Source organism: Hyaena hyaena, unplaced genomic scaffold (assembly GCF_003009895.1).
Source record: "Hyaena hyaena isolate Hyena2069 unplaced genomic scaffold, ASM300989v1 scaffold_1181, whole genome shotgun sequence".
Taxonomy (NCBI): domain Eukaryota; kingdom Metazoa; phylum Chordata; class Mammalia; order Carnivora; family Hyaenidae; genus Hyaena; species Hyaena hyaena.
This window is the reverse complement of record NW_024081813.1, coordinates 46,387-66,490: the sequence shown is the minus strand read 5'-3', so window position 1 is coordinate 66,490 and position 20,104 is coordinate 46,387. Positions and strand designations below refer to the sequence as shown.

Sequence of the window (20,104 nt, the reverse complement as noted above, 5' to 3'; positions counted from 1 at the left end):
CTCTGACTGGTGTGAGGTGATATGAGTGTCGTTTTGATTTGTATTTCCCTGATGAGTAGGGATGCTGAGCATCGTTTCATATGTTTGTTGGCCATCTGGATGTCCTCTTTGGAGAAGTGTCTGTTCATATATTCTACCCATTTCTTTACTGGGTTGTTTGTTTTTTGGGTGTGGAGTTTGGTGAGTTCCTTATAGATTCTGAATATCAACCCTTTATCTGATATGTCGTTTGCAACTATCTTTTCCCATTCCGTTGGTTGCCTATTAGTTTTGTGGGTTGTTTCCTTTGCCGTGCAGAAGCTTTTCATCTTGATGAGGTCCCATTCGTTTATTTTTGCTCTTGATTCCTTTGCTTTGGGGGATGTGTCAAGTAAGAGGTTGCTGTGGTGGAGGTCAAGGAGGTTGTTTCCTGCTTTCTCATCTAGGGTTTTGATGGTTTCCTATCTCACATTCAGGTCCTTTTTACATTTTGAGTTTATTTTTGTGCATGGTGTGAGAAAATGATCCAGTTTCATTCTTCTGCATATTGCTGTCCAGTTCTCCCAACACCATCTGTTAAAGAGGCTGTCTTTTTTTCCATTGGATATTCTTTCCTGCCTTGTCAAATATCAGTTGGCTGTATACTTTTGGGTCCACTTCTGAGTTCTCAATTCTGTTCCATTGGTCTATGTGTCTGTTTTTGTGCCAATACCGTACTGTCTTGATGATGACAGCTTTGTAGTAGAGGTTAAAGTCTGGGATGGTGATACCTCCCGATTTGGTTTTATTTTTCAGTATTACTTTGGCTCTTCGGGGTCTTTTGTGGTTCCATGCAAATTTTAGGATAGTTTGCTCTAACTTTGAGAAGTAAGCTGGTGCAATTTTGATTGGAATTGTGTTGAATGTGTAGATAGCTTTGGGTAGTAATGACATCTTAACTGTATTTATTCTTCCTATCCATGAGCATGGGATGTTTTTCCATTTATTTGTGTCTTCTTCAAGTTCCTTCATAAGTTTTCTGTAGTTTTCACAATACAGATCTTTTGTATCCTTGGTTAGGTTAATTCCTAGGTATTTTATGGTTTTTTGTGCAATTGTGAATGGGATCAACTTCTTGATTTCTCTTTCTGTTGCTTCATGGTTGGTGTATAGAAATGCAGCCGATTTCTGTACGTTGATTTTGTACCCTGCAACTTGGCTAAATTTTTGGATCAGTTCCAGTAGGCTTCTGGTGGAGTCTTTTGGGTTTTCTATGTAGAGTATCATGTCGTCTGCAAAAAGTGATAGTTTGACTTCCTCTTTGCCAATTCTGATTCCCTTTATTTCCTTTTGTTGTCTGATGGCTGATGCTAGGACTTCCAGCACTGTGTTAAACAGCAGTGGTGAGAGTGGACATCCCTGTCGTGTTCCTGATCTCAGGGGGAAAGCTCTCAGTTTTTCCCCGTTGAGGATGTTGTTAGCTGAAGGCTTCTCATAGATAGCTTTTATGATGTTTAAGTAAGTTCCTTCTATCCCATCTTTCTCTAGAGTCTTTATTAAGAAGGGATGCTGTATTTTGTCAAATGCTTTTTCTGCATCTGTTGACAGGATCATATGGTTTTTATCTTTTCTTTTGTTGATGTGATGTATCACATTGATCGATTTGCAAATGTTGAACCAGCCCTGTAACCCAGGAATGAATCCCACTTGATCTTGGTGGATGATTCTTTTTATGTGCTGTTGAATTCGATTTGCAAGTATCTTGTTGAGAATTTTTGCATCTGTATTCATCAAGGATATTGGCCTGTAGTTCTCTTTTTTTGCTGGTTCTCTGTCTGGCTTGGGAATCAGAGTGATGCTGGCTTCATAAAATGAATCCGGGAGTTTTCCTTCACTTTCTATTTTTTGGAATAGCTTGAGAAGAATGGGTATTAATTCTGTTTTAAACGTCTGGTAGAATTCCCTGGGGGAGCCATCTGGTCCTGGGCTCTTATTTGTTGGGAGATTTTTGATCACTGATTCGATTCCCTCACTAGTTATGGGTCTGTTCAGATATCCTACCTCTTCCTGTGTGAATTTTGGTAGTGGATGTGCGTTTAGGAATTTGTCCATTTCTTCTAAGTTGTCCAGTTTGTTGGCGTATAGTTTTTCATAGTATTCCCTGATAATTGCCTGTATTTCTGAGGGGTTGGTTGTAATAATTCCATTTTCATTCATGATTTTGTCTATTTGGGTGCTCTCTCTTTTCTTTTTGAGAAGCCTGGCTAGAGGTTTGTCAATTTTGTTTATTTTTTCAAAAAGCAACTCTTGGTTTCATGGATCTGTTCAATTATTTCTTTGGTCTCTATGTTGTTTATTTCTGCTCTGATTTTTACAATTTCTGTTCTTCTACTGGGTTTAGGGTGTTTGTTGCTCTGCCTCTAGTTCTTTTAGGCGAGCTGTTAGATTTTGGACTTGGGCTTTTTCTAGTTTCTTGAAATAGGCCTGGAGTGCAATGTACTTTCCTCTTAAGACTGCCTTTGCCGCATGGATAACCAGTTTAAAAGGCTAAATACTAAATATACTATCTAGTTATTTGAATGTTAAATTGAGTAGAAACCATTCTTATCAAGGGAGAATGGGTCTTTATCTTCCACCAAAGTCAGTTTGGCAGGCTTGCCTTTTCCTTACTTGTAAGTGACAAGTAGTTGTCACTATCTTATTTATACCTACAATTTGGGAATCTGGATATGTTTATAAATGCTTTTTGGCAAAAGTTATGTACTCTTGACCTAAAAATCTCATATGAGGTAGTATGTGAACTTTATTCAGTAGCTCCCTAGTTACTTATCAAGTATGTTGCTTTTTTTTTTCCAGTGTAGTTTGGGAAAAAACAGACTTCAAATTTGAAAGTAGAAACGTTTTTTTAAAACCATGAATATTAAGTTTCTTTACTAAAAATCTAGAGTTATTGAAGTAATAAAAGGAATTTTTTCATAGCTTTTTGAGTGGGTCCTGTGGCACTTACGTGTTCCAGTGTCATTTTATTTCCATATATTATAAAACTCAAATTCAAAGTGATAGCAAGCAAAATATTTTGAAACATGGCAAACCCCCACCCCCACCCTCAGGCAAAGACTTGATTGTTTTTAAAATTTTTATTTTCAAGGTTGAATTTCAGAACTGATTAGATGGGAATTTTTGTCAGCTTGCCAAATACATTAAACTTCTAAATAAGTTAACTTAAACTTTTAATTTATCACCAATTTTGTTTTGTTAATTAAACTAGTCATTTTTAAAGCTTAAACTAACTTAGCTGTTAGCTAGAATATAGATCATGCTTTTTCCCAGCTTTAAGGTTTTTCACTTATTTAAAGAAAAATAAAGTTTAGACAAAGAAAAGGTACACATTTGGATATAATTTAAACCTCATTTTCATGACTGTTGGCCTAGTGATTATAGATTCTGTTCCAGTATTGTTTTCAATAATAATGTTGCTATAGCAACTAATAAATGCATGCTTCAAAGGAAAGAAACAAAAAACCCTCTACCAGTTGTGTTGTACATTGGGATGAAATTTTTCTTTATTAACTTGTATGATTTGTTATAGACTTGCAAAACTGTTTTTTTCCAAAGAAATATGAGAATTCTGTTACATGATTTTCCTTTGCTGTTTTAATCTCATCATCTGTTTCTTGTATTGATAGTATGCCACAATTAATTTATAAAGGGAAAGATATAGAAACAGTTTATATCAGAAATTCTGTATCTTTCTCTTATTTGTGTCTCACACAGCATTCTAAAGATGTTTGCTGTCGTGCTTTTGCCTTGTGCCCTCGTGAGCTGTGTAAAATGAATCTTGTTCCTATAAAAGTCAGTTAACTTAACCTGTAGTGTCTTTTCTTTGTTACAGTGAAGATTGTTGTAAACATTAAGTCCTTGAGTATTATCAGCATAGTTATTGTATGAACCAAGTGGCTGAAATACACTAAAATTTGTCTATTAATGTATTTCATTGCAGATTTGGTCATAATGAACACTGGATGTAGCCTAAATGTCTTAATAAACCCTTAAGTAGGAAAATAATTAAATAGATTACAAGGTGTATGTATATAATTTATAACCACCTTCCAGCCATTAAAAATGATGGTTTGAATTTGATGTAAAATGATGTCCATGGAAAGAGAATAATTCAGAAATGTGTTTTCAAAACTGTAGTACAATTCCATTTTTGTGTGAAAGCGTGTGTGTTAGTGTGAGTTTAAAGTGTAAATGTGCGGAGAAATATATGACAGATGTTACCATTGGGTATTTCTAGGTTGGGATATTAGCATTGTTTCTGTAAATTTTTTTAATTCTTTGAAAAGAAGGAAGTGTTGTAGCCAAGAGAAGCAATATGAATGTTTTTTTTTGGGGGTTTTTTTGTTGTTTTTTTTTGTTTTGGGGGTTGATGTTCTGAGGGAGCTAATATTTTGGGAGAAAGGCCCAAAATTTTTTAGTAATACAAAACAATGTCACATGCACTTCTCCTCTCACTTCCTGGCATTTCATTTGGCTGTGAGTCAAAAGGAAAGTTAATGCATGGACAGAAGCTGAGCCTTTACCATAATCTGACTTTAATAAAGCAATCATGTTTGACTTGATAGGATAGATCTAAAAACTGGAATTGGTGGGGAGAAGACTAATGTTTTGGAAATGGGGTTTCCTAGGATGAATATGTCCAGAAGATGAAAATGATAAAGTAGTTCATGTCAGCTTTAGGCTAAGCATGAACTGGCCTGTAACAGATTTGTTTCTGAAAATTGTGTTTGCTTCAGTTTTTAGATTTCCTTTTATTAAAAAATTAATATATGCTTTAAAAAAACATCAGAAAGTACAAAACTGTTAAAAAGTGGGGGGAAATAGACATACTTGGGTTTCTCCACTGTTGGAATCCTTCAGTCTTTTTTTACATAAGAGAACACATCTGGGAAATGGAGGAACTGACTATTCCCCAAGAGAATATTTCATTCTTGGGGTGCCTGGGTGGCTCAGTCGGTAAAGTGTGCCACTCTTGATTTCAACTGGGTGTGGAGCCTGCTTAAGATTCTCTCTCTCTGTCTCTTCTTCCCCCACCCCCCACTCAAAAAGAAAAAAAAGGTCATTCTTTATAATGTGATAAAATGATCACTGGATAGAAGTCAGTAAATTCAGCTTTTGGTCCCAGCCAGTCTTAGTTGTGTAACTGGAACAAGTTACTTTGCTTCTCTCAACCAGTTCTCAACCAGTTCAAGTTGGTAAGTTTGGACTTTGAAATTATAGGATTATAGGACTGACTTGATAAAACCTAATAGTGCAGACATTTTTATTAAAAGGGTATAAATGAGAGTGTGTGTGTGTGCACATGTACATTGCGTATATGCATCTCTGGAAAAGCTTTCTCTCTGAGTATAAAAAAGTAAATAATGTATTAACTGTATTAATTGCAAAATAAGCAATGCACTTAATTGACATAGAATTTGGTTCCAAAGAATTGGGTGTTTCATCTGTTCTTGCTATTGTCATATCATCCTGTTAGACATGTAAGGAGAGGATTTCATTCATGTTTAACTGATAGTCATTGCTAGACTAAATTATTCATTGTTACAGAGAATCAGTGGCACAGTTGAAAATAAATTCAGTTCCTAGCACACACTCCTCTTGGTCTTTCCCTTAGGTTTCTTTCTTAGAGAAATGAAGTTATTTTTGATATGGTGAAGAACATCATTTCTTGCTTGACAGAAGTAAAATTAGGGACTATCCATAGAACATTTCTACCTTGTAATTTATTTGGTATTTTGTAGAATGGTTGACTTTCCTTATTGTATTTGTCATGGTCACTTACTAAAATGTTTAGTGTTATCTGGTTTTATTATATACCTCTCTCTTCAGTCATGGTTGGGGGTGAGCATGGGAGACCTACATCTAAGGAAGCATTATCTTTTTAATAGAATGTAATCACATTGGCCTATCTCCCTGCCTATTTGGTCATTAACTGTGAACTTTGCAGATCTATCTAGTGATAAAAACCTGTTTTATATGACATAGGCCTGGGAAATCAGCTTTGATGACAGGTGTAAGAGAGAAATGTTTAGTTAGCATTTCAGAAGAATTGAACCTGTTAGCATCTGTGTATTCTGCTTAGGCTTTCTTGAGCCCTCTCATTTGTGTAATCTTTTAATGTTTTTGCTTTTCAACAAAAGAAATAGCACATCATGTCAAAATGAATTATAAAGTATCAATTACAGCTGTATTCATTAAGAAACTCCGTTCCTTTTATTTCATGGAATGATGAAGTTATTTCAGGTGTTATGGGGGTAGTAAGATTAAGACCTGTTTACATGATACCAAATATTTAGAATATTTGGAAATAGTGTTAGCATTTGCTATGTACAGAAAAAACTTAGGGCCTCATGATTTGAATTTTTCATCTTGAGTTATTTAGCAAACATTTGAGTTCCTACCATGTGTTGGACCTTATACTCTCGGGGTGGATGGAGATGTAAAGACAGAATTATTTTCAAGCATAGGCTTTATCTATGCTGAAATTTAGGAAGGCATTAAGCAATACTAGATGTAGATTACATTTAATGTACTGTATACCTCTACAACTTTTCCTTTGCCCTATAATTATTTATGTTCCTTCACTAGATTAACACTCAATTTGGAAAGTGTGTTCTAAGAGAACTTGCTGTTAGAAGCTATGAAAAATCCTTTTGTAAAGTGAATTAATTTGCCTTTTATATATCCAGGTTTTCATCTGTGATTTCTTAATAAACAACTTGTGAGTATTTAAATTTTTTATTAGCAAGTAACATGTCTATGGTTCACTTTAACCTCTTCCTCACAGTCTCTCCTTGTGTCTCTCTTGTAATTACACAGGAGTTTGGTTGTTCTTACTAAGTATATAAATGATCCCAGTTTTTAAGCTTTTAATTTTTTTAACCTTAAAAGACTGACTTAAGACACTATGACTTAAAAAAAGACACCATTATAATAAATTGATAAACAATGTATATCAGTTTAAATTTGACCCATGGGTCTTTTCAATGTAATTTATATTTGACCTTTGTACAATTGAAATATATGTTCTAGTTAAACTGTCCTGTAGCTGTTTAGATTAATTTAGATTTGGTTTTGGTAGTATAGTGGTTGGTAGCCAAAGTGATTGTGAAAATAAAGTTGTTAAGTATGTATAAACAAGAGTAGCTATGATTTTTAGCACGCACATCCAACATAATCTTTTATTTAAACAGATTTATATTAGAATTTATTATCAACTCAGAACAAAGTACAAAACATGGGGCACTTGGCTGGCTCAGTTGGTGGAGCATGCGACTCTTGATCTCAGGGTTGTGAGTTCAAGCCCCACACTGGATGTAGACATTACTTAAAAAATAAAATCTTGAAAAGCAAAGTACAAAACAATACATATGAAAAAATTAGGAAAAATTTAGAGGAAAAAATCCTTGAAGCTGAAAAGTAGTCATTTAAAAAATTGAACCCCTAAAACATGTTTATATAAACAGTTATATAGGAAGTTCTCACATAAGAGGCTGGTGTTGCAGTACTGTGACTGTTTTATAAGTGATTTATATCAAATATATCAGAAATATGTATAACAGCCAGTGTCTAGTTTCTAGTTTGACAGTAGACCAAAGAACTATGGAGATAGGATCCATAGAGAAAAAATAATTCTCTGTTATTTCAACCCCTCTAAACAGGACACCATACTTGCAGAACTTCTTCAAATACACAAAGAACACATCGTAGGATATCATGAGCATGATTCTCTTTTGGACCACAAAGAAGAAGAAGAGTTGACTGAAGAAGAGCGAAAAGCAGCTTGGGCTGAGTATGAAGCAGAAAAGAAGGTAGTTCATTCAAAATGCTTTTTGGTTTTTGTTTGTATCAGTCATTTGAAAGAGCAATGAGTAAGAAAAGGGTCACATTTGGAATAAGTAATAGTAATAGTGAGTTTTCAGGAACAAAGTCCCCAAATATGAGAGTCAGCATATGGGCTTTTGGCTACCTTTCATGGTAGAGTGAGAGGAAAGGAAAGAAGAAAATGGTTTCCACTTAAGGAGTTAGTAACTCCATTTCTGCTTAGCACTTGCTGAATTGAGAGATTAGTGGGAAGCTATATACTTAGTATCACTTAACTCCCGTCAACACCCTCACTATAGTAACAGATATATAGGAGCTCAGAGTTTGAAGGTAGGAGTTGCTTTAGCATGTGTACCATGAAATCTAAATTTTGACTGAATGTCAGAACACAAAAATATTCCATTATTGGAAATTAATGTCAATCTCCAACAGCAACTTTATTTAAAATAGTTCCATGTTTATTTTAAACACCAACTCACTTGAGCAAAAATGTGCCTGAGCATGGAAAACCTTATGCTAATACCTGAATTCTTATTAAACTCCTAACTCATTGTACCAAACTTCTTTAACATTAATTTGATGTTAGGAGTCTCATTAGAATTCTCTGAGTTGCACTATTTTGTGGGAATTATGAGAATAAAGAATACACCTTTAGGGGTTAAAGCTTTCCATGTAATAAGATCTTGGTTTCGGGTGAAAAGGGTGTTTTGTTTGTGTGTGGAAGAGTGTTAGTAATTTCTTAGATCTGAGAATGTGGTTTCTTTTCTAAACCAGTAGGTGATGTAGAATTTCAAGTTTTAAATCACAATGTGGAAAGTGCATAATTTTTTGTTTTTAGGGACTGACCATGCGTTTCAACATACCAACTGGGACCAATTTACCCCCTGTCAGTTTCAACTCTCAAACTCCTTATATTCCTTTTAATTTGGGAGCTCTGTCAGCAATGAGTAATCAACAGCTGGAGGTAAGTTGTGAAGTACAAAAGCAGTTTAACTTGAATTAAAGGCAATTTCAAGTGCCTGTTGTTGAGGCTTCCCTCTGCAGGAATATCACATTCTCCAAAAGATTACCTCTGAATAGACCAAGAAATTGTTTTCTTTTATTTATTGACTCTTTTGAACCAACATAGTATGGTAGAATGTGGTTTGTTCAGAGCACAAGAGAATTAGGCCTTGAATTAATGTTGTTTGAATTATTTTAATTAAGGAACAATAGGGCAGCTGACTGGCTAGGGAAATAGCACTTTCTTCAGCTATAAAATATTTTGAATAAACAAATTAACTTCATGTTTGAAAATATAAATACATTAATTTACATTGTGATACAATGTAGATGCAGCATTAAGTATATGATAATGTTCAGGATGAAGTAAGTTATTTGAAACTAGAGTCAATTATGAATTAAATAAGAAAGATTAGGTTTTACTCTACCAATAATGTAGTAATTGAATCGAGTGTTTCCTTTTAAAAATGTACTTTATAGAGTTATTTAAATTTATAAATTATTGGTGCAAACCGACCTTTTATCTTCTTAATAAAACCCTTGCTGATAAGTTTTACCCACTTTATTGATGCTGCATTTTGCTGCTTTTCCATTAATTTGAAGACTTTTTAAACCAAATGCTATGTAAAAGGCATGCCTGGGTGCCTCATTTGGTTGAGTGCCTGACTCTTGATTTTGGTTCAGGTCATGATCTCATAGTTTGTGACATCGAGTCCCAAGTTGGGCTCTGCACTAAGTACAGAGCCTGCTTGGGATTTTTTCCCTTTCTCAGCCCTCCCCACCCCTTTAAAATAAATAAATAAACATTTACAAAGAAAACAAGTGTTATCATTTGGCAAGAGGAAGGATCCTTATAATTTACAACTATACCACCTTTAAATGCCCTATATAACATTTCTTGCATTTTTCTAGGACCTCATTAATCAAGGAAGAGAAAAGGTTGTGGAAGCAACAAACAGTGTGACAGCAGTGAGGATTCAGCCTCTTGAAGATATAATTTCAGCTGTAGTAAGTTAATTGGCAGTTGTCTTACTCCAACTTGCAGTTCTTGTCCTCGTTTGTTTTATTTGTTTTTAGTCTTGAGTCTTTATTTTTTTAATTTAGTTTTTGGTAACCTTCATCCTATTTTTCTTTCCATTTTTTTTTATTATAGTTAACTATGAAGCCGGTTTCCATATAACACTCAGTGCTCTCCCAACAAGAGCCCTCCTCCATGCCAATCACCCATTTGCCCCTCTCCCCCAACCCCATCAACCCTCAGATTGTTCTCAGTAATTAAGAGTCTTTTATGGTTTGCCTCCCTCCCTCTTCTTAACTATTTTTTCCACTTCCCCTCCCCCATGGTATTCTGTTACATTTATCCTGTTCCACATATGAGTGAAAACATGGTATCTGTCTTTCTCTACCTGACATAATTCACTTAGCATAACACCCTCGATTTCCATCCACATTGCTACACATGGCCAGATTTCATTCTTTCTCATTGCCATGTAGTATCCCATTGTATAGATAAACCACATCTTCTTGATCCATTTGTCCGTTGATGGGCATTTAGGCTGTTTCCATGATTTGGCTATTGTTGAGAGTGCTATTTATGAACATTGGGATACATGTGCCACTATGCATCACTACTTCTGTATCCCTTGGGTAAATTCCTAGCAGTGCTATTGCTGGGTCATAAGGGAGTTCTATTGTTAATATTTTGAGGAACATCCACACTGTTTTCCAGAGGGGCTGCACCGGTTTACATTCCCACCAACAGTGTAGGAGGGTGCCCATTTCTCCACATCCTCACCAACATCTATAGTCTCCTGATTTGCTCATTTTCAACCACTCTGACTGGTGTGAGGTGGTATCTCAGTGTGGTTTTGATCTGTATTTCCCTGATGAGGAGCGATGCTGAGCCTCGTTTCATGTGTCTGTTGGCCATCTGGATGTCCTCTTTGGAGAAGTGTCTGTTCATATCTTCTGCCCATTTCTTCACTGGATTATTTTTTTTTCGGGTGTGGAGTTTGGTGAGTTCCTTATAGATTTGGGATACTAGCCGTTTATTCGATATGTCATTTGCAACTATCTTTTCCCATTCCATCGGTTGCCTGTTTTATGGATTGTTTCCCTTGCTGTGCAGCTTTTTATCTTGATGAGGTCCCAAAAGTTCATTTTTGCTCTTGATTCCCTTGCCTTTGGGATGTGTCAAGTAATAAATTGCTGTGGCTGACGTCAAGAAGGTTGTTTACTGCTTTCTCATCTAGGGTTTTGATGGTTTCCTGTCTCACATTCAGATCCTCATCCATTTTGAGTTTATTTTTGTGTATGGTGTGAGAAAATGATCTAGTTTCATTCTTCTGCACGTTGCTGTCCAGTTCTCCCAGCGCCATCTGTTAAAGAGGCTGCCTTTTTTCCATAGGATACTCTTTCCTGCTTTGTCAAAGATTAATTGGCCATACATTTGTGGGCCCAGTTCTGGGTTCTCTATTCTATTGCATTGGTCTGTGTGTCTTTTTGTGCCAATACCATACTGTCTTGATGATTATAGCTTTGTAGTAGAGGCTAATGTCTGGGATTGTGATCCCTCTCATTTTGGTTTTCTTCTTCAATATTATTTGGCTATTTGGGTTCTTTTGTGGTTCCATACAAATTTTAGGATAGTTTGTTCTAGCTTTGAGAAGAATGCTGGTACAATTTTGATTGGCATTGAATGTGTAGATTGTTTTGTGTAGTAATCACATTTGAACAATATTTATTCTTCCAATCCATGAGCATTGAATGTTTTTCCATTTCTGTGTGTCTGCTTCAATTTCCTTCATAAATTTTCTATAGTTTTTAACATACAGATCTTTTACATCTTTGGTTAGGTTTAATCCTAGGTATTTTATGGTTTTTGGCGCAATTGTGAGTGGGATCAGTTTCTTGATTTCTCTTTCTGTTGCTTCATTGTTGGTGTATAAAAATGCAACAGATTTCTTTATATTGATTTTGTACCCTGCAACTTTGCTGAATTCATGGAGCAGTTCTAGGAGTCTTTTGGTGGAGCCTGTCGGGTTTTCTAGGTACAGTATCATGTTGTCTGCGAAAAGTGAAAGTTTGACTTTTTCTTTGCCAATTCTGATGCCTTTTGTTTCCTTTTGTTGTCTGATTGCTGATGCTAGGACTTCCTAGCACTATGTTAAACAGCAGTGGTGAGAGTGGACATCCCTATTGTGTTCCTGATAACAGGGGGAAACCTCTCAATTTTTCTCCATTGAGGATGATATTAGCTGTAGGCTTTTCATAAATGTCTTTTATGATGTTTATGTAGTTCCTTCTATCCTGACTTTCTTGAGGGTTTTTATTAAGAAAGGATGCTGTATTTTGTCAAATGCTTTTTCTGCATCTGTTGACAGGATCATATGGTTCTTATCTTTTCTTTTGTTAATGTGATGTATCCCATTGATTGATTTGCTAATATTGAACCAGCCCTGCAAGCCAAGAATGAATCCCACTTGATCATGGTGGATAAGTCTTCTATTTATTTATTTGTTTGTTTGTTTGTTTTCATAGTTTATTGTCAAGTTGGTTTCCATGTAACACCCAGTTTTCATCTCAACAAATGCCCTACTCCATGCCCATCATCCCCCTTCCCCTCTATCCCCAACCCCATTAGCCCTCAGTTTGTTCTCAGCATCCAAGAGTCTCTCATGGTTTGTCTCCCTTCCTCTCCCCAACTATTTTTTCCCGTTCTCCTGCCCCTTGGTCCTCTGTTAGGTTTCTCCTGTTCCACTTATAAGTGAAAACGTATGGTGTCTGTTGGTTAAGTCTTCTTATATGCTGTTGAATTCAATTTGCTAGTATCTTGTTGAGGATTTTTGCATCCATATTCATCAGGGATATTGGCCTGTAGTTCTCTCTTTTTGCTGGGTCTCTATCTGGTTTGGGAATCAAAGTGATGCTGGCTTTGTAGGATGAGTCTGGAAGTTTTCCTTCCATTTCTGCTTTTTTAAATAGCTTGAGACGAATGGGTATTAACTCTGATGTACATGTCTGGTAGAAATTCCAAGGGAAGCCATCTGGCCCAGGGCTCTTATTTGTTGGGAGATTTTGGATAACTGATTCAATTTCTTTCGTAGTTATGGGCCTGATCAGATTTTTCTATCTCTTCCTGTGTGAATTTTGGTCATGCATGTGTGTGTCAGAATTGGTCCCTTTTTTCTAGGTTTTCCAGTTGTTGGCATATAATATTTCGTAGTATTTCCTGATACTTGCTTGTATTTCTGAGGGATTGGTTGTAATAACTCCATTTTCATTTGTGATTTTGTCTATTTGGGTGCTCTCTCTTTTCTTTTTGAGAAGCCTGGCTAGAGGTTTATCGATTTTTTTTTTTCAAAAAACCAACTCTTGGTTTCATTAATCTGTTCAACTGTTTTGTTTGTTTTTGAATTCTATATTGTTTATTTCTGCACTGATCTTTATTATTTCTCTTCTTCTTCTGGGCTTGGGGTGTTCTTGCTGCTCTGGTTTGGTTTCCCTTAGATTTTGTATTTGCGCTTTTTCTAGTTTCTTAAGTAGACCTGGATTACAATATACTTTCCTCTTAGGACTGCCTTTGCTGTATCCCAGAGAGTTTGGATTGTTGTATTTTCATTTTCATTTGTTTCCATACATTTTTAAATGTATTCTCTAATTGCCTGTTTGACTGATTCGTTCTTTAGTTCCCCTCATTTTTTTAAACTTTTGTTTGTTTCACTCCTTCTGTGGGGAAAATAGCATAATTTTTTTTTAGGAAGGTATAGTTTATTTTCTTTTTTTATATTGTCAACTTCAATTTTTCTCCTCTTTGTAGTTTTTTTCTTTATTGATCCGAGGTCACTTCTGACCCTCTCACATCTTATCTCCCAGTCAAACTTTTATCCTTATAGCCTAGGGTCATTGCCCTTAATTATGAAAATTCCTCTAGACAGATAGAATATATACCCATATAAAAGGAGAGCTGGCAAAGTGGGAGCTACACTCTCACATAATGACTGACTGAGTAAATTCAGTGGTCAAGTATCTACCATGTCTCAATACCAAGACTCAGCCAGATGCCTAGACCCAGTCAACCATGAGGATCCAGATGTTTCTCTCCTGATATCATAATTCTCAGAGTCTATAGCTGTTTTATACATTTTATGATTCGTAAGGTGTCATTTATTTTCCTCCTAAATTTCAGTATTCATTTTAACAAAATATTAAAACCTGTAACAATGATACCATTTACATAGAATGCTGGCTAAAAACCTGCTGCATCATTATACTTGTTTAGAATCTTTCTGTTGGAAAACAGCATAATTTTTATAACTTTATTTACAATAGTAAAATACTCATAAACTAGATAATAATGTCACACTATTCAGCAATTTTACCTAAATGCTGGCACAAAAAAGAAATGGGTAATATCTAGGAATTGGGAAATCAGTCATAGAAATGTATGTGTTGTTTACATAATCATGTTTTACCTGTTGCACAAATTAAATCCAAGTAGTTTCATTCCAGAAATAGCCAAACCTTTTGTACAATGGTGGATAACTTAGTGCCTTGCTTTTTACATCCTTGTTTTCTTTAGGAAAGAATACAGGAAAGGGAAAAATAACTTTTAAAATCCTGAATATTTTTAAGTACCTTAATTATTTTTCCTCAGTATACTGCAATAAGGAGTAAATAGAAACTTTTTCTTTTAGTGGAAAGAAAACATGAATCTTTCAGAGGCCCAGGTGCAGGCGTTAGCATTAAGTAGACAAGCCAGTCAGGAGCTTGATGTTAAACGAAGAGAAGCAATCTACAATGATGTATTGACAAAACAACAAATGGTAAGAGTTTTCCTATTTATAAATTATGTCCAGTTAATCTTGAATTTATAATAATGGGTTTGTGTGACATCTATGTCAATAACCATCCCTCCCTCATATGGATGGATGGCTGGTCGTTGGTTATTCCTGGAAGAAGTTTTGTCAGAAAACCTAGTAATGTCAAGTAAAGGTGTAATATCTTGGTTACAAGGTTTCAGCAGAGCAACTTCCCAAAAGGGTCTCTTTGAAGATTATATAGGATCTCTTTCACATAATTTTATATTTTATGTATTCTGGCCTTTTAAAAGGAATTTTGCCAGACTTTTACCATATTTACCATTTTTAAACACCTTTGCAAAATAAGTACTTTTTAATATATTTGAGAGTAAAAACAAGTGGAGCTATAGATGATATATGTAGCCAGTTCCTATTAAATTATATAATTCTTTAAAAGGCCAGCATAGGGGAGCGTGAGTGGCTCTGTCGGTTACACAGCCGACTTCAGCTCAGGTCATGATCTCGTGGTTCATGAGTTTGAGCCCTGCGTAAGGCTTTGTGCTGACAGCTCAGAGCCTGGAGCCTGCTTCGGATTCTGTATCTCCCTCTCTCTCTCTGCCTTCCTCTGCTCATGCTCTGTCTCTGAAAAATAAATGTTTTAAAAAATTTAAATAAATAAAATAAAAGGCTAGCATAGGGCACCTGGGTGGCTCAGTTTGTTAAGTGTCTGATTTAGGCTCAGGTCATAATCTCACAGTTAGTGGATTCAAGCCCCGCATCAGGCTCTGTGCTGACAGCTAGCCTGTAGCCTGTCTTTGGATTCTGTATCTCCCTCTCTCTCTGACTCTCCCCTGATCACGCTGTCTGTCTGTCTATCTGTCTCTCTCTCTCTCTCAAAAATAAATAAAACATTAAAAAAATTTTAAAGGCTAGCATATTCCTGGACCTTTGATCATTTTTTCCCAGCATAGTTGTTTGCCAGCCTTCTGCCTTTCACTAGAAAACTTCAGCCCTTAACTCCAGGGAATCAATTTCTGTGTCATGAATTTTACTTAGAAAGCACTGTAGAATTATTGATTTCAAATTATCTTAGGAAATTTGAGATAGTCCAGGTAGGACTTATTCCCACTGCAAGTCCTTTTCCACTTTGGTGTTTGTCACTAAAAATGTTTGTCTGTCATTATGTGAAATAGTCAAAGGAATGAACAAGAAATGAGACTTGACAAAAAGTGCTGTAACTAATACTTGAAACTAATCATAGTGCAGGACAGTTACTATGGCAACTAACCTAAATGCTGCTTGCAAAACAATAGTCAAGTCATTAAGAGAATTTAGCCCTAAATGATGTTACTAACTGGTTTCTACAGTAATGGTCTTGTGAATGCCTCAAATTAGTAATGGTGATAACAATAGTGTGTTTTCTTTTTGGTATGGTACACCCTTAAGTAATTTTAACTTAAAACAGGTCATGCACTTGTAACAGCTCCCTTTTCTCTCTTTAGTTAATCAGCTGTGTTCAGCGAATACTTATGAACCGAAGGCTCCAGCAGCAGTACAATCAGCAGCAACAACAACAAATGACTTATCAACAGGCAACACTGGGTCACCTCATGATGCCAAAGCCTCCAAATTTAATCATGAATCCTTCTAACTACCAGCAAATTGATATGAGAGGAATGTATCAGTCAGTAGCTGGTGGTATGCAGCCACCACCATTGCAGCGTGCACCACCCCCAATGAGAAACAAAAATCCAGGACCTTCCCAAGGGAAATCAATGTGATTTTGCACTAAAAGCTTAAATGGATTGTTAAAATCATAGAAAGATCTTTTATTTTTTTAGGAATCAATGACTTAACAGAACTCAACTGTATAAATAGTTTGGTCCCCTTAAATGCCAATTTTCCATATTAGTTTTAATTTTTTTTAATAGGGCATACCATTTTTTCCTGACATTTGTCAGTGATGTTGCCTAGAATCTTCTTACACACATTGAGTACAGAAGATATTTCAAATTGTTTTCAGTGAAAACAAGTCCTTCCATAACAGTAACAACTCCACAGATTTCCTCTCTAAATTTTTATGCCTGCTTTTAGCAACCATAAAATTGTCATAAAATTAATGAATATAGCAAAGAATACAGATTTATATATTCGTTCTTTACATATAAAAAACACACAGCTGAGTTCTTAGAGTTGATTCCTCAAGTTATAAAATACTTTTGTACTTAATCCATTTCTTTATTAAAGTGATTGAAATGGTTTTAATGTTCTTTTGACTGAAGTCTGCAACTGGGCTCCTGCTGTATCATCTCCGTGACTGAAAGTTAGAAACTAAGGGTTATCTTTGACACAGAATTGTGTGCAATATTCTCAAATACTACTGCTCTAATACTTGGAGGAGTCTTGCAGTTAACTTAGCATTGTATAAACAGCCTTAAGTATAGCCTAAGAAGAGAATTCCTTTTTCTTCTTTAGTCTTTCTGCCATTTTTTATTTTCAGTTATATGTGCTGAAATAATTACTGGTAAAATTTCAGGGTTGTGGATTATCTCCCACACATGAATTTTCTTTCTCCTGGCACTAATATAAAGCACATCTCCTAACTGCTTGGTGCCAGTGCTAGTGCTTCATCCTGTTGCTGGCAGTGGGATGTGGACTAACAAAATCAAGTTCTAGCATTTTAGGAGTTTAAGGATGATGGTGTGGTTGTAGGGTCACACCCTGTTCTATAAACAATATCAAAATGGCAGAACCATTGCTGACTTCTTAAGTTCACATGAGGAATGTGCTTTAATAATTCCCAGTAATGTCAGTATTGTGAAATAATTCCTCTGAAAGATAAGGATCACTGGCTTCTATGCTCTTCCTCTTTTCTGTCACCATTATGTTCTTTTCCCCCAACTTCCCTTTCTTATTTTAAATAACTTAAATTTCAAAGTTTGATTTTTTTTTTTAGTTTAGATCCATGAGGCAGTTTTATGATCAAAATTCATCAATTATGCTTTTATCAAATTTTACTAGAAAACCATTACATTGTTGTTTTTCTTAATCTAGGCCTATAAAATGACCTATGAGTTTATTCATGTACAATTTGGTTGCTTGAGTTCCTTAAGGAAAAAGATTATTAGACTATGGGAGTCAACTCAACATGGCAAAACCATTTTTGAGATGGTGATGTAACAGATAGTGGAAATAGCTAAGGAATATCATAAAAAATGAAAGTTGGGTGGAGGAATTGCTCTAGGTATCTCTGGATTAGATGAGTTTACAATTAGCTAGAACTGTTTTGAGTTATTTGGATGATTAAGAGATTTCCATTTTTATCTTGAAAAAACTAGTGGAAAACATCCAAGAGCACTAGGTTGTGATACAGAATTTGTGAGGTTATGCAAATCCACTCCACCTCCCCTCCCACTTTACCATTGTGAGTTATCACTAAAGAATTCCATATATTTGGATATTATGCCAGCCATATAATCAAATTTATTTAATTGGGATGGGGGGAGATGTGTTTTTACTTTAGAAGAAATGAAAAGGACAAGATTTAGGAGAAGTATATAAAGGCAGTACACTCTGGCCAGCTGTTGTCAGTTGGTATTTCTACACAAGTCCAGAATACTTTAAACCTGATTTACTAGACCAGGGAACTTTCAACATGGTCTGATTGCTTGCTCAAAGATATGGATGTAAACATTTTAGGAAACCTTCTAAACCTTTTTTCACCATGGATGAAACTATGACTTAAGGAATAATACATAGAAAGGATTAATTGGAACTGAGAGAGTTTGAAATAAAACTTGGACCACTTTGCATACGCTCTTCTCACTTGACATTTTAGCTACATAATATGTACTTTGAGTATAACATCAAGCTTTAACAAATACTTAAAGACAAAATCACATCAATTAAGATACTAAAAGGCTCATTTTTATATTTGTTTAGATGTTTTAAATAGTTGCAATGGCTTAAAAAATGACGATTTAAAATGTTGCTTGTAATACAGTTTTGCCTGCTAAATTCTCCACATTTTGTAACCTGTTTTATTTCTTTGGGTGTAAAGCGTTTTTGCTTAGTATTGTGATATTGTATATGTTTTGTCCCAGTTGTATAGTAATGTTTCGGTCCATCATCCAGCTTTGGCTGCTGAAATCATACAGCTGTGAAGACTTGCCTTTGTTTCTTTTAGACTGCTTTTCAGTTCCGTATTGAGTATCTTAAGTACTGTAGAAAAGATGTCACTTCTTCCTTTAAGGCTGTTTTGTAATATATATAAGGACTGGAATTGTGTTTTTAAAGAAAAGCATTCAAGTATGACAATAATACTATCTGTGTTTTCACCATTCAAAGTGCTGTTTAGTAGTTGAAACTTAAACTATTTAATGTCATTTAATAAAGTGACCAAAATGTGTTGTGCTCTTTATTGCATTTTCACAGCTTTGAAAATCTGTGCACATATTGTTTCATAGAAAATGTATAGCTTTTGATGTCCTATTTAATGGTGATTCTTTTGCACATTTAGTTATTTAATATTGGGAGGTCAAAAAGTTTGGTCTTTGAATCTGTTATATACTAAATTCTGTAAAAGGAGATCTCTAACCTCAAAAATAATTTACATACCAGGAAGCTTATGTGTGTTTGTGTTAGTTTTGGTTGTCTGTAATCCAGCACCATTTCCTGCTTCCCAACAGCTGCATCACTTGTTTAAATCAAGCAAGGCTACCAGTCCACACTTGATAGGAAAGCTGCATACTCTCCTGAAGCCATAGCAGGTTGATGGAAGGAAGCCTTATTACCTGGCCTCCAAAGAAGCTGAATATTTTGTAGTTTTCCCTTAGCTATGCCCATTTTCCCTCTATCACAAAATCAGATACTTAACATCTGTACCCCCAAAAAAACTTTAATTCCCCAGCTCTGTAACCTTTTTTTCTTTTGAGGGTGGCATGTTGTGAAGCTATAGAAACTCTTAACAGTAAATTATGTCATTCTTTTACATGCTTATTTCACTAAAAATTATGTTCAGGTTATTACCCATCTTATTTTACCAGACTTAGTCTCAAGTGACTTTTAGCTATCTCCATACCAAATCTTCTCATAAAGATGAAAATTTTTCCACCACGGATTTTTTTTCCAAGTCTGTAATCTGTGCCAATCCCAAATGAGTTACCAAATTTCAGAAATGCTTTATGTCTGTGCAACATTTTATATATGCTGTTATATGGAGGTGAATAAAAATTTAAAATCCAAAATATATATTGTTTCTAAGCTTAATATCTGCTAAGTAACCAAGCTCTGCCCACATTACTCATGTTGGATATAATAATGGAATGGCCCCACCTAAGAGTTTTACTCCCCAGAGAATGTACTGCCATAAAATTCCTTTACAGTATATACTGCCACCCTCTGTTTGGAATATCCTTCCTGTCATCATTGTGCCTACTTGGCTAACTATGGCAGTTGCC

At 35.4% G+C, this 20,104-nt stretch overlaps 1 protein-coding gene across 5 annotated transcripts in view; it reads left to right on the top strand.

The window, feature by feature from the left end:
- The window catches only part of ATRX (ATRX chromatin remodeler), a 326,901-nt gene extending 307,008 nt beyond the window's left edge, over positions 1–19,893 (top strand). For all 5 annotated transcript variants that reach the window (XM_039222723.1, XM_039222722.1, XM_039222721.1 and 2 more), the window contains 5 exons: positions 7,680–7,829; positions 8,681–8,806; positions 9,757–9,852; positions 14,541–14,669; positions 16,148–19,893. In XM_039222723.1, the coding sequence (XP_039078654.1) occupies positions 7,680–7,829; positions 8,681–8,806; positions 9,757–9,852; positions 14,541–14,669; positions 16,148–16,426 (780 nt within the window). In that variant the 3' untranslated portion in view covers positions 16,427–19,893. The remainder of the gene's footprint in view (positions 1–7,679; positions 7,830–8,680; positions 8,807–9,756; positions 9,853–14,540; positions 14,670–16,147) is intronic.
- The last annotated feature ends 211 nt before the right edge of the window (positions 19,894–20,104 follow it).